Source organism: Echeneis naucrates, chromosome 8 (genome assembly GCF_900963305.1).
Source record: "Echeneis naucrates chromosome 8, fEcheNa1.1, whole genome shotgun sequence".
Lineage (NCBI taxonomy): Eukaryota > Metazoa > Chordata > Actinopteri > Carangiformes > Echeneidae > Echeneis > Echeneis naucrates.
In genome coordinates, this window is record NC_042518.1 from 11,257,051 (window position 1) to 11,269,380 (window position 12,330).

A 12,330-nucleotide genomic window follows, 5' to 3' on the forward strand; every position below is an offset into this window, starting at 1 on the left:
AAAAGACACAGAAAATTGTCACTGCCTGACCTCTAGTGGTTTGAAAACACAAACTCCAACATCATCATGAACTGAGCCATGAATAACTTTTAATGTGACATCATTTCCAGGCATAACTTTGTATTTCCACATAATAATCAAAATACTGACACTAATAAGTTGGAAAATATCTTAATAGTTGATGGTTTTAATATTCATGTTGATGACACAATTCTTGCGCAGCAATGAACTTTAAACATTGACTGAAAATTTCTATTTTGAGCAGCATGTTTCCGGCCCCACCCACCAAAAGGGCGACACTCTTGACTTAGTTTTGTTGCTTGGCATTAATGTTGCCAACCTCTGTGCAGATGTCCACATCAGTGATCTTGCTGTGTTTTATTTAATCTGGACAGCCTCACTTGTAGTTTTAACAGTCAGTTTTGGATCAGGTTGCTCCTGTTAAATCTAATCTGGTGACTAAGAAGACCCTATGTCCTTGGATTAATGACTGTATTTGACACATGAAGCGGCTTTGTTGGAAGTCTACCGAACTGGAGGTACACAGATTTCATCTTAGGGAACTTATGTCTTCCTTAAATCAAATGAAAAAAAAATAGCCAGATCTGACTGCTTTCGTCAGCTGATCATGTTAAATAAGAAGAAACCCCAGCTTGTGTTTGACACCATTAATTCTATTACGTGTCTTGCACGTCTTCCACTGCGCTTGTTTTGTAACCCCACTGTTGTTGATCCTGCACCTCCTAAGTGGTCCTCTTTTACTAGATCATGTCTGACTCTGTGGATTTGCTGTGTGGGGTACCTCAGGGTTCTGTTTTGGGCCCAATTTTGCTTCTGTTGTATGTTCTTCCCTTAGCAAAGATAATCCAGGAGTTTGTTGATGTTTCGTACCATTTATTTGCTCATGATATCCAGCTGTACTGCTCTTTTAAGGCCTCTGAGATCCAGAAATTGAATTCCTTAATGAGCTGCCTTGTGCAAATAAAATAATGGCTCAGTGCAAACTCTTTGCAATTAAACTCAGATAAAACTGAGGTGCTGGTGATTGGCCCTGATGATGCCATTCCAGGTATCAACCAGTATTTAGGTGATCTGAGCATTTCATCTAAATCAAGCCTCACAAATCTTGACATTTTCTTTGACAAAGAAATGTCATTAGAACACCACAAGCTGCAGAAGAGGAACTGTTTCTACCGGTTGTTTCTAAAGATGATCTTGAGGTGATCATCCAAGCATTTGTGTCCTCTCGTTTAGACTGCTGTAACAGTTTATTTTGTTGTCTAAAGAAAAAGGAACAGTCTCATCTGCAGCAAGGCTGCTGACTCGCACTAAGAGAAGGGCTCATCTTACACCGATCCTAAAATCACTTCATTGGCTCCCAGAGGGTAAATGGAGACCTGCTATGTTCGTTGTGTTCAGGTACTGCACATCTAAAGCACATTGTGTCATGTTGTAAGGTTAGTCTGTCACAAGGATGGTAAACATGACGTCATAACCAGGTTTTAAAAAGCTTAGCTGCAGGCATTGAAGATATACGGAGGCAAGCAATGTTAGGAGGGTCTAAGACAGAGAGAGCTGCAGTTCAATTTGTTCAAGAAGGAGGGAAAGTTAATAGGATAACAAGGAGGCAAGGCAACTTAGAGGATACTGGTGACTGGGAGATGCAGCTGGTTTTAGGAGGAAAGCTTGTTATTCCCCAGGAAATAGCCTGTATGAAGCTAAGGCCTGATATAAATTTTAGGTCAAGGAAGGTGGAAGGTGAGGATTTGTCCAGTGGAAGTAGGTTGTAGAGGGTTTGTAGCAAAATCTGTTGAGGGAGGAAGGAGGGAGGTAGGAGGAAGGGGACAGAGGGTGAGGAAAACAATGAAGGAAATGTCAGATGAGGCAGTAAGATCCAGTCAGTGGGTTTGGATTAGAAGAAGTTATAGTAGCTGAGAGCCCAGCAGGAGGAGCCCTGAAGATAGACAGACTGTAGGGAGAAGCAGAAGGAAGAAATCCAGGAAGAGAAAGTGTGGCCTCTTTGAGCCTTTATTGAGACCATGCAGTTAGTCCAGGTGAGTTGGCCTGTATTGGTTTGATTTGGTTTGATTGTAGGACTGATCAGGTGAGTTTGTTTGCTGAATCTGCTAGTGTAGCTTGTCCTCCACCTCCTGCAGCACCTATAATTTCATTACCCCTACCTGAACCAGGGTCTGTATCCCCACCCCGCTCTTACTGGTGCAGTTGGTGAGAGGTCAGAGTAGTTGACAGTCATGCTTTTTGAGATAGTTGTCTTTGTGTGAGGAGCGGTGATGTCTGGCATTAGGGGGTGACTCTGGGACGCCAGTGATCACTGTTTAGCCTCCTGGAGGTGTCGTGGGCCTAAATTAACGAAACACCGCTGAAAGGAGGTTCCCACCAGATGACCCCGAAGATATTGTTAGCTATCACTGCCCACTGGCCAAGTTAGGTATGATCTTTACGGCACATAGGGCAGGGTGAAAGTTTGTTGTTAGGGAGTTAGTCACTGAGTCTGTGCCTTTTTTTTTTTTTTGGTTTTGTTTTGTTTTGTCGCACAAATTTCTTGTTTACTCTAAACTGACCAAATCAAGGCATATTGAAATAAAACCATTCATGAAGGATAATGTATTATTGTTATTATTATTATTATTATTATTATTATTGTTGTATAATGGACTATAATTAAAACTGAATTTATTTTGAAGCTGAAATGTGCATTAGGAAAACTTTTTTAAGCCACCGTGACATCTGCAGGTTTGTGTACAGCTCTGTGGCTTGCTGTGTCAGTGTGGCTTTCGGGCACAATAATACAAAGCAGAATCTTCTGTCTTCAGGCTGCTCATCTGCAGATACACCTGGTCCATGCTGTTGTCTCTGGAAATGGTGAAGCGGTCCCTGACAGATGTGGAATAATATTTGTTTTTGCCACTTGGAGCAGAAATAGATGCCACCCACTCCAGTCCTTTTCCTTCAGCCTGTCTGATCCAGCTGATAGCAGCATCGCCATCTGATATTCCTGCATATGTACAGGTGAGTTTGTGGGATTCTCCAGGCAGCTTTACCACTGATGGGGACTCAGTCAGAGTCTGACTCCAGACACCTGAAGAGAAAAACTGTTTGATTAGAACAGACAAACACAAACCTAGATAATAGAAAAAATATACTATAGAGGAGGGAACTTCACCAAGAACGGCTGAGAGCAGCAGGAATGTTACACATGTTGTTAAAGTCATCATGTTGCATGTGTTGTTTGGTATCTGGTTTATTTTTCTGTTTGGTTCATATTAAGGTCAGTTACAGTTATGGCTCCCAATGCAGACTGCCAACTGTATGTGTGTGTGTGTGTGTGACAGAGAGAGAAGCAGAGAAAGTGGGTTTGTGTTACAGCGGCCTATGCAGACTGGTTTGTGTGTGTTTGTTTGAGAGAGGAGGGAGGGTTTGTGATGTGATGATGTCAAATGGTTATGGGACAGTGTTGTGAGGTTAGTTACTGCAGGCTGGAAACGATGTGTGGGGGTTTGTCATGTTGAAACTGGACTGGTAGATCTCTGGAGGCTGGCTACTTGAAAAGTTGATCTTGGGCCAAAAAAGGTTGGGCACCCCGCAGTAGAGGAAGCATCCCTCCACAGAGGAGGAGGCCTCAGACATCTTTATTTACTCATCTCATTTAGTTAATGAAAACACCATCATCTTATTGACAATTTGACTTTGCAGCTGGTTGACAGTCTGCATTTTTACATTTTTCAAAATGCAAATGATGTTTTTTGAAGCCAAAGAGACACCTGGAGCTTTGACAAGAAATGAGCTACTTAGGAAATGAAACCTGTACGAGGATATGCAAAAGATGAACCACTGAGTTCAACAGGAAAAAAATTCTTGATCAAAAAATGTGTATTTTTTTATCTAATAGTGAAAAGTTGTAGAAAAATGTGTCTGTTCAGAAAGATGGTTTTTATATTCATCAATGCACAGAAATCATTTCCAAAGGTTTCAATTTAGTCTTCTTAAGAGATTCGTCATCTGTGAACTCACCATTTTAAAGTGCAGTTGTTCTTTGTAGTCTAGTGATTGTGCTTGAGGACAATTATTTTGAGGTAAATTCAAAAGGTTGGTGAAGTTCAATGACTCAAAAAAAAAATCTGAGGCTGGAAAAAATGATTAAAATATCACTGATTCCCAAATCATAGTTGAACTATTTACAGTGAGGTTGTCGTATGAGGACTGAAGGTTTTTGTACAGCTGATCAACCAGCTCCAGTCACTGTGAGTCTCTGGCACAATAATAAACAGCAGAGTCTTCAGTCTTCAGACGGTCCATCTGCAGATACAGCTGCTGTTTGCTGTTGTCTCTAGAGATGGTGAACCGGCCATGGACTGACTGAGAGTAATATTTGGTGCTGCCACCAGTATCAATTCTGGCAACCCACTCCAGTCCTTTTCCAGGAGCCTGTCTGATCCAGCCCATGTAGTAGCTGCTGAATGAGAATCCAGAGGCTGAACAGGTCAGTCTGTGGGATTCTCCAGGTCTTTTAACTGCTGGTTCAGATTCTGTCAGAGTCTGACCATCAACACCTGTAGAAAGAAAAAGATCATAGAGTCAGCTGTTTGAAGCTGCTACCATTTCAAACTAAGAATCAGAGAAACTCTTGACCTGCCCAGCAGAGAGTTAACAGCAGCAGTCCTGTCCTGTAGTCCATCATGTTAAACTGTGTGTCCACTGTCCTCTGTCTTCCTCTCTGCAGTCAGATAAGTAGAGGTGGAAGACATCTGAGTTTTGCATGGACTCCTCCTCACAGGGAGCAGAGAGGTGGACTGGACTGTGACTCCACTTTGTGTTTTGTTAAATCATTGAGGAGAATTTGGTGATGACAACTTTGAAGTCATTCATTTGATGGTTTTACAAACAATGTGTTTGAATCTTTTCCATGAAAATATCAGTCACAGTGTTTTCTCCTCAGCACCTTCTGGTTACATTGTAAAATGATATTTTGTTTGTAATTAATACAAATCAAGTCATTTTAATCATTAAATCATTAAAAACTCTACATGTTAATTGATTATTCTGACATTTTAACTAAGAAGAAAAAATCAATACATTGTCATTATTGTTATGAGATAATTATGACAATTTATATTAGCATTTTTTTAATTCCTGAAAATCTTTTTCCAACATCATTCCAGGACAAAGTAAATTCTTGTAACTTCAGATTGTAACTTTATTCTGTCAAAGACTCTGCGATTCATATCAACTTTGAGATTTCATCTGAAATGGATTTAATAAAGAAAAATTGTTTACACACACACACAGACACACACGTGTGTGATATCTGGTGCTAAATATACCAAATAATGATTCCTCTATGGTCTAATATTATTACTGATGGTCTGTCCTCGTGCTGCAGGAAGAGTCCCAGTCACAACTTAATTTGTACTCAAGTGAATCTCTGGTGCCTCTGATCTAAACTGTGTCATGTCTCCTCTTCTGTCAAGAAGACAAACAAACAAACAAAAACAAAAACAGAAACATGAACTTTTTGCTCCCTCTCTTTTGTATGAGGTCTGTAGTTGTTTATTAAATGCAAAAATAAAAACTCTGCCCAAGCAAAGTCTGAAAAATACAAATACACATTTTATACACATATATTTACATATATTTAGAAATAGTTTTTCCAGTGTGTGTGTGCTCAATATGTGAGTATGACCTAATATATTATTTTTAACATTGTTCAGTAAGTGCAGAGAACGATTGATATGTATTTTCGTATCAAGTGGCATCTAAAGACATTCACAGATTTGCTGCTCATCACTAATAAAATGTCAAAACACAGACTAACTCATTTTGACTGATCATGTGTTTCGTGGTTCAGCAGAACTTCCTTCAGTGGGAGATGTATTTTCAGAGCTTGACATGCGTCAGTGCTCCTCATCCAGACATTTGTGTTGATCAGTTATTGTACAGCTATCTAGTCTCTGGTGTCACTGTGTCTCTCGAGCACAATAATAAACTGCAGAGTCTTCTTGTTTCAGACTCTTCACCTGTAAATACACAGCATTGTTGGAAGTGTCTTTGGTGATGATAAACTGGCCCTGCAGGCTCTGGGCAAATATCGTTCCAGTTCCACTATCGATGCGTCCGATCCATTCCAGTCCTTCTCCTGATCTCTCACGGATCCAGTGCAGCCAAGCCAGAGGAAGTCCTTCCACCTTACAGTTCAGAGTGACTGATTCTCCTGGTCGGCTGACCACTGGCTGTGAGGAGGTGAGGGACTGGCCCCGAGCAGCTGAAAGAGACACTGACATTAGACAGCAGGAAGAAAGCAACCCAAAGCTTCTTTTCTTCTCCTCTGGACTCAGACTTCACTCACCTGAAATGAGAGCCAAGAGGAAGACACTTGGGATTACTGTCATGGTGAGAGCTGGACTGAGTCTGCAGCTACAGAGGCTGACATGAAGGAGATATAATGAGCAAGTGGAATGGGAGGGGTCAATTATCAAAGCGTCAATTTGCATTTATAGTCTGCGATTATGGAGCTAGATGGTGAGCTGGTAAAGAGAGATAAAGACTAGTGAGGAGACGAACAGTGCTAAACTCTGATGGAGAGAGAGCTAAAAACAGATTCACACCAAAAGCAAACATGTTCATCAATTTTCTTTGTTACAGAGTTTCTTTGACTGTGTGAATTAGTGCGACAGACGTAGTGAACCTGGCAGATGTGCAGCTGAATCACACCATCTGCTGGGTCACTTTGAAACTCCTAACGTTACAAATACATCCTACGGTGCTTCGCCTTCATTCACTTCAAGTGAATGTAGCCTTGGCCAGGAGCATTTGATGTCATCAGGTGGTTCCCATCGTTCAGTGGGTGTTTCGACACTTATCCACAACACCCTCCCGATGGTGGGTCGGCAGTGATGGCCAAGTCACTGCCCATCTCCTCCTCCTGGCTTCAGCTCAACTCTTCTCTCCCGCTCCATAACCAGCAAAAGGCCCTTTCTGCTGCCTCCCCCATCCTGGGAGCTGCTGTCTTTCTGTCTTTCCCTGTCATTCCAATGGCTGTCAGCATTCTCCACGCTGACTGTGCAGGGAATCCTCTACAGCCGACCTCCACTGGGAACAGCCATGCCTTCCATCCCTTCTCCTTGCAGTCATGAAGAAGGTCTTGGTACTTGGCGCTCTTTCTTTCAAAGGCCAGTTCACACCCCTCTTCCCATGAGACTGTAAGTTCAATGAGGATGATCTTCTTTGTGTCTTCCGACCACAGTACCACATCTGGCCTCAGGGTTGTCTGAACAACCGGCGGGAACTTCAGCCTTCCTCCCAGGTCGACCTTCCTTTCCCATGATTGGGCCTCTTGTAGCAAACTGGATCTTGTTGTTTCTGTGGTTGGTGGCTTTATCCCCTCCCTGACAAACTGGATCGATGTTGTTTCCTAAAGTGGTTGGCCTTTCTTTTTCCTCTCCTGCTCTCCTTTCCTCTCCTGGTGTTAGCCAGTGTCATGAGCACCTTGTCGTGGTGCCACCTGTACCTTCCTTGGTTGAGCGATGTTTTACACCCGGACAGGATGTGTGCCATGGTGCCCCCATGATGTCACCAAGCTTCAGTATGCTCTCAGCTTGTGCAACAGCTGAGTCAGCTGCCCACTTGCGTCCTGATCTTGTAGTGACACCTGCATGCCTGACTCTTTCATCCTGGAGTCTCTGTAGGTTATTATGACTCTGCACTTTGCCACGTTATATTCCTCAACGATCTTCCTCTCCACTCCTTCCGTGCAAGTCATTGGGACCTCATACACAGTCAGCATCCACATAAGTCTTGGCAACAGTCTGTGCTGATAGAGTCAGAGATGCTCCTAAAACAGTAACAATGCATGAGAAGACAGAGTGAAATCCTCTTTAGACAATCATTCTTATGGTATGATTTAATAACCACCTTTATGTAATTGAAGACATTTACGAAAACAAAACAAGAAAGATAATCCAAATTAAATAGAAAATAAGTCTATTTTTTCATCTCCTTGCTAACATATTTGATTCAAACAGGCATACCTACAGCACTGTCACTTCTGTAAAAAGGCTAATTTGCAGCAGGTGGGTTGTATGTTTAGATGAAAATATGGTTTCATTGTCTGCAAAACATTTTCCTCCAAAAAGAAACAGCTGCAGAAATGGATAATTGTCTTATCTAAGAAGGATTGTCAGTTCTGTTCAGTTCAGTGTTCAAATGGGAGACAAAGTTCACAAGGAAACTTTATCTTCCACTCTCAAGATTTGATTAACTTTTGACTTCACAGCAATAACAAATATTATTCTTTCTTTATCCCATTTTAACCTTTCACCTTGTAGATCTGTGTGTATGTTGAACTCAGGAAGAGATTTTTTGGTCCATTTGGCAGATTTTGAAATGTCTGTCAGTGTCAGCCAGACAGCGTCACTACTCCAAGAGATGACACATATTAAAACACTTGAAGGGTTGAGTTGAAATCAAAACGGGATAGTTGAAAGATGAGTGTGATCTGGACAAAAGCATCAAAAATCTGAAATCATGCAGATTTTATAAGAAAGAAGAACGAAAGTAAGTCAACATTGACAGACCTGTTGTGTGTAAAAATACATGATGAAGATTTCTATATTCTTATCTTAATGTATACAAGAAAATATAGAAATCATGTGAGTTACTGATAAAACATTTCATGAGATCAGGACTGAAGGTTTTTGTACAGCTGATCAACCAGCTCCAGTCACTGTGAGTCTCTGGCACAATAATAAACAGCAGAGTCTTCAGTCTTCAGACGGTCCATCTGCAGATACAGCTGCTGTTTGCTGTTGTCTCTGGAGATGGTGAACCGGCCCTGGACTGACTGAGAGTAGAATTTGCTGCTGCCACCACTGCTAATATATGCAATCCACTCCAGTCCTTTTCCAGGAGCCTGTCTGACCCAGCCCATCCCGTAGTCACTGAATGTGAATCCAGAGGCTGAACAGGTCAGTCTGTGGGATTCTCCAGGTCTTTTAACTGCTGGTTCAGATTCTGTCAGAGTCTGACCATCAACACCTGTAGAAAGAAAAAGATCATAGAGTCAGCTGTTTGAAGCTGCTACCATTTCAAACTAAGAATCAGAGAAACTCTTGACCTGCCCAGCAGAGAGTTAACAGCAGCAGTCCTGTCCTGTAGTCCATCATGTTAAACTGTGTGTCCACTGTCCTCTGTCTTCCTCTCTGCAGTCAGATAAGTAGAGGTGGAAGACATCTGAGTTTTGCATGGACTCCTCCTCACAGGGAGCAGAGAGGTGGTCTGGACTGTGACTCCACTTTGTGTTTTGTTAAATCATTGAGGAGAATTTGATGATGACAACTTTGAAGTCATTCATTTGACGGTTTCGCAAACAATGTGTTTGAATCTTGTCCATGAAAATATCAGTCACAGTGTTTTCTCCTCAGCAGCTTCTGGTTACATTGTAAAATGATATTTTGTTTATAATTAATACAAGTCAAGTCACTTGATTGATGATATTAGAAACTTTAGCAGTTTATTGATTGATTGTTTTTCATGAAGAAGAAACTTTAATTTGGAGTTATTAAAATCCTTTGAGGACGACCAGAAAGAACTAAAGCTGTTGATACTGTCATGAATGATGAATCTGTAGATTGATCAAAGAGAAACTGAACTTACATCCAACAACTCAGTCAAATCGATAATGAAATAGATCTTTTGGTAAATGAAATACATTGTCATTGTTCTTATTAGATAATTATTACAATTGATATTTCCATTTTCCAACATCATTACAGTAAAAATTAAATCCTTGTAACTTCTGATTGTAAGTTTATTCTATTAAAGACTTTGTGATTCATAATAACTTTGAGATTTCATCTGAAATTGATTTAATAAAGAAAAAGTGTTTATACACAAACACCCTGAAAAACGTATTATTTTTGTGTTAAATAAAAATAAAATAAAAAATTTTAATTCTTCTATGGCATAATATTATAATTAATAACAGAATTGAGATGATCAGCTCATATTCTGTATAAATGACTTTCTACTCAGTCAGCTCTTCTCAGTGAGCTGGTGTGAAACCATCAGTGGTCTGAGGGCTCCTCCTCTGGTGGCTTCATGTATCAAGTGTTCAGGCACTGAGGGCTTTTTGTTCAGGTCTACTGATGCTTTGTGTTATTGTGAGTCTCTGGCACAGTAATACACAGCAGAGTCTTCAGGCTGCAGATTCTGTCCATTTAGAGTCACTCTGTTGTTGGAAGAGTCTAAGTCGATGCTGAACTTGTTCTTCAGTGAATCTTTGACATCTTCATCACTACTCATCCACTCCAGTTCTTTCCCTGCAGGTTGTCTGATCCAAGCTGTCCAGTAGCTGCTGAGAGAATAAGAGACCTGACAGGTGATGGTCAGACGTTGACCTGGCTGAACAGTCTCAGAGTCTGGCTGTGTCAACTGTTCACACTTCACACCTGTTAAAGAGGAAGAAAATCATTTTGTTTTTCATCAATTCCAAACACAGAAATGTTGAGTGAGACAAATCCAGAGAGACTCACAGGATCCAGCTGCCAACAGCAGCAGCAGAGCTACAGAAAACATGGTTTATGGTGAAAGTGATGAGCTGTGAACTCCACTGACAGTCTGATGGGAAGTTTTTATAGCTGAGGAACAAGGAAGGTCCCTGAGTTTGCATAGAACCAAACATATCTGGAAGTAGGAGGATGATATCATGAAAGAAGCTTCCACAAATAAAACTATTTTATGTGCAGAATAAAAATATTTCCAGTGAATGAGGTGATTTTGTTTCAGAATTAATTGTAACATTTTCAAATTGTCCACGTTAACTTTTCCATCTGTAAATATGACATAAATCATTCTGTATCACAAGCTTTGTCATCTGACTGAAGAATAAATCAATGATGAGCTCGTGTAAGTTGGAAAACTTGTAAGTCAATTAATTTCCAAACACTTGAATGTAAATGATGATTTAATGGTGATGATGTGCACTCATGGAAACAAAAGGAACAAATGTGATGTGTTTTTCAGTCCAGGGCTGAAGTGTCAGTCAGCTGGGATCAATAACAACAGCAGATATCAGTGTTTCCTTTTAGGTCCAAAAGACACAGAAAATTGTCACTGCCTGACCTCTAGTGGTTTGAAAACACAAACTCCAACATCATTATGAACTGAGCCATGAATAACTTTTAATGTGACATCATTTCCAGGCATAACCTTATATTTCCACATAATCAAAATATTGACGCTATTTAAATCATCACCGTTTTTTTCTTTTCATTCTTATAAAAGTGTCATAGGTTTTTTCCTTTTTTTTTATAATTTAATTTGCATATGTAAATTAAACACATTTTTATCTTAATTTTACTCTGAGTTGCCAGCTGTGATTGGCTCCAGTCAGCGTGGCTCCCAAACACAATAAGAAATAGTTTTCAGACTGCTCATCTCCAGATGCAGCAGCTCTGTACTGTTGTCTCTGCAGACGGTGAACCAGCCTTGGATTGCCTCAGAGTAGGTTTGCTCCTGCTGCTGTGGCTGCTAATATATGTAATCCAACCCAGTCCGCAGACGCAGACCATGTCAGAGCCACCAAAGTTAAACCCAGAGGCTGTAGACGGCAGGCTGAGGGATTCTCCAGGTCTTTTAGCTGCTGGTTAGGACAAATGGACTTGGTTGGAGTTTCTTGAAGATGTTTTATCTCATCCAAGAAGCTTCACACAGGAGGACCAACTCATCAGGACTAGACTCAGCAGTTTCCTTCCACCAAAAGAAACAGTCCACTCTTTGAGTCACAACAGTGTTTGTATTATGTGGTTATAAAGAGTGAAGAAGAAGATCTCTGTCACAGTAGAGGAAGCATCCCTCCACAGAGGAGGAGGCCTCAGACACCATCTACCCCCCCACAGTGCTGTCCTCTCATCCATCCACACTTGGCCTCATGTGACTTCCACTACTGTCCCTCATACCTGAAACGCTTCTATCCAGGTCATTAACTGATTAAGTTCAGGGTTGTTTTTCTTTTTCTTTTTTCTTTTTTACAAACACAGAGCAGAACATAACACAGAAGAGTGAAAAGGCTCAAAGTCCTATGAGAAGAGGGCTGGAAGGGGGCAGTGACGGTGGTAAGTGGGGATCCATCCACAGGAGGGAAAAATCATATTAAATCAAAAACAGAAACAGTGCACCACAATACACGCTCAAAAACACTAATGTCCTGATGATAAAATATTATACATTAAAACCTGGCCTGTGAGTTGTGTTTTAAAATCAGTGATGGTGATGCGTTGCTGGAGTTTCAGTGATTGTTGCAGATTGTTCCCAGCT

At 40.9% G+C, this 12,330-nt stretch overlaps 1 protein-coding gene and 2 gene segments (V, D, J or C); all 3 read right to left on the bottom strand.

Moving 5' to 3' along the window:
• Window positions 1-6,407, bottom strand: part of LOC115047998 (uncharacterized) — a 65,712-nt gene extending 59,305 nt beyond the window's left edge. The window contains 3 exon segments of the mRNA XM_029509286.1: window positions 2,951-2,959; window positions 4,270-4,571; window positions 6,365-6,407. Coding sequence (XP_029365146.1) covers window positions 2,951-2,959; window positions 4,270-4,571; window positions 6,365-6,407 — 354 coding nt within the window.
• Window positions 6,408-8,737: 2,330 nt separating this feature from the next.
• LOC115048012 (Ig heavy chain V region 6.96-like) lies at window positions 8,738-9,182 on the bottom strand. The segment is given in 2 exon segments: window positions 8,738-9,051; window positions 9,131-9,182. Coding segments are annotated over 2 exon segments (363 nt in total).
• A 988-nt stretch (window positions 9,183-10,170) lies between these two features.
• Window positions 10,171-10,619, bottom strand: LOC115048047 (immunoglobulin heavy variable 3-7-like). The segment is given in 2 exon segments: window positions 10,171-10,463; window positions 10,548-10,619. Coding segments are annotated over 2 exon segments (336 nt in total).
• Window positions 10,620-12,330: the final 1,711 nt, after the last annotated feature.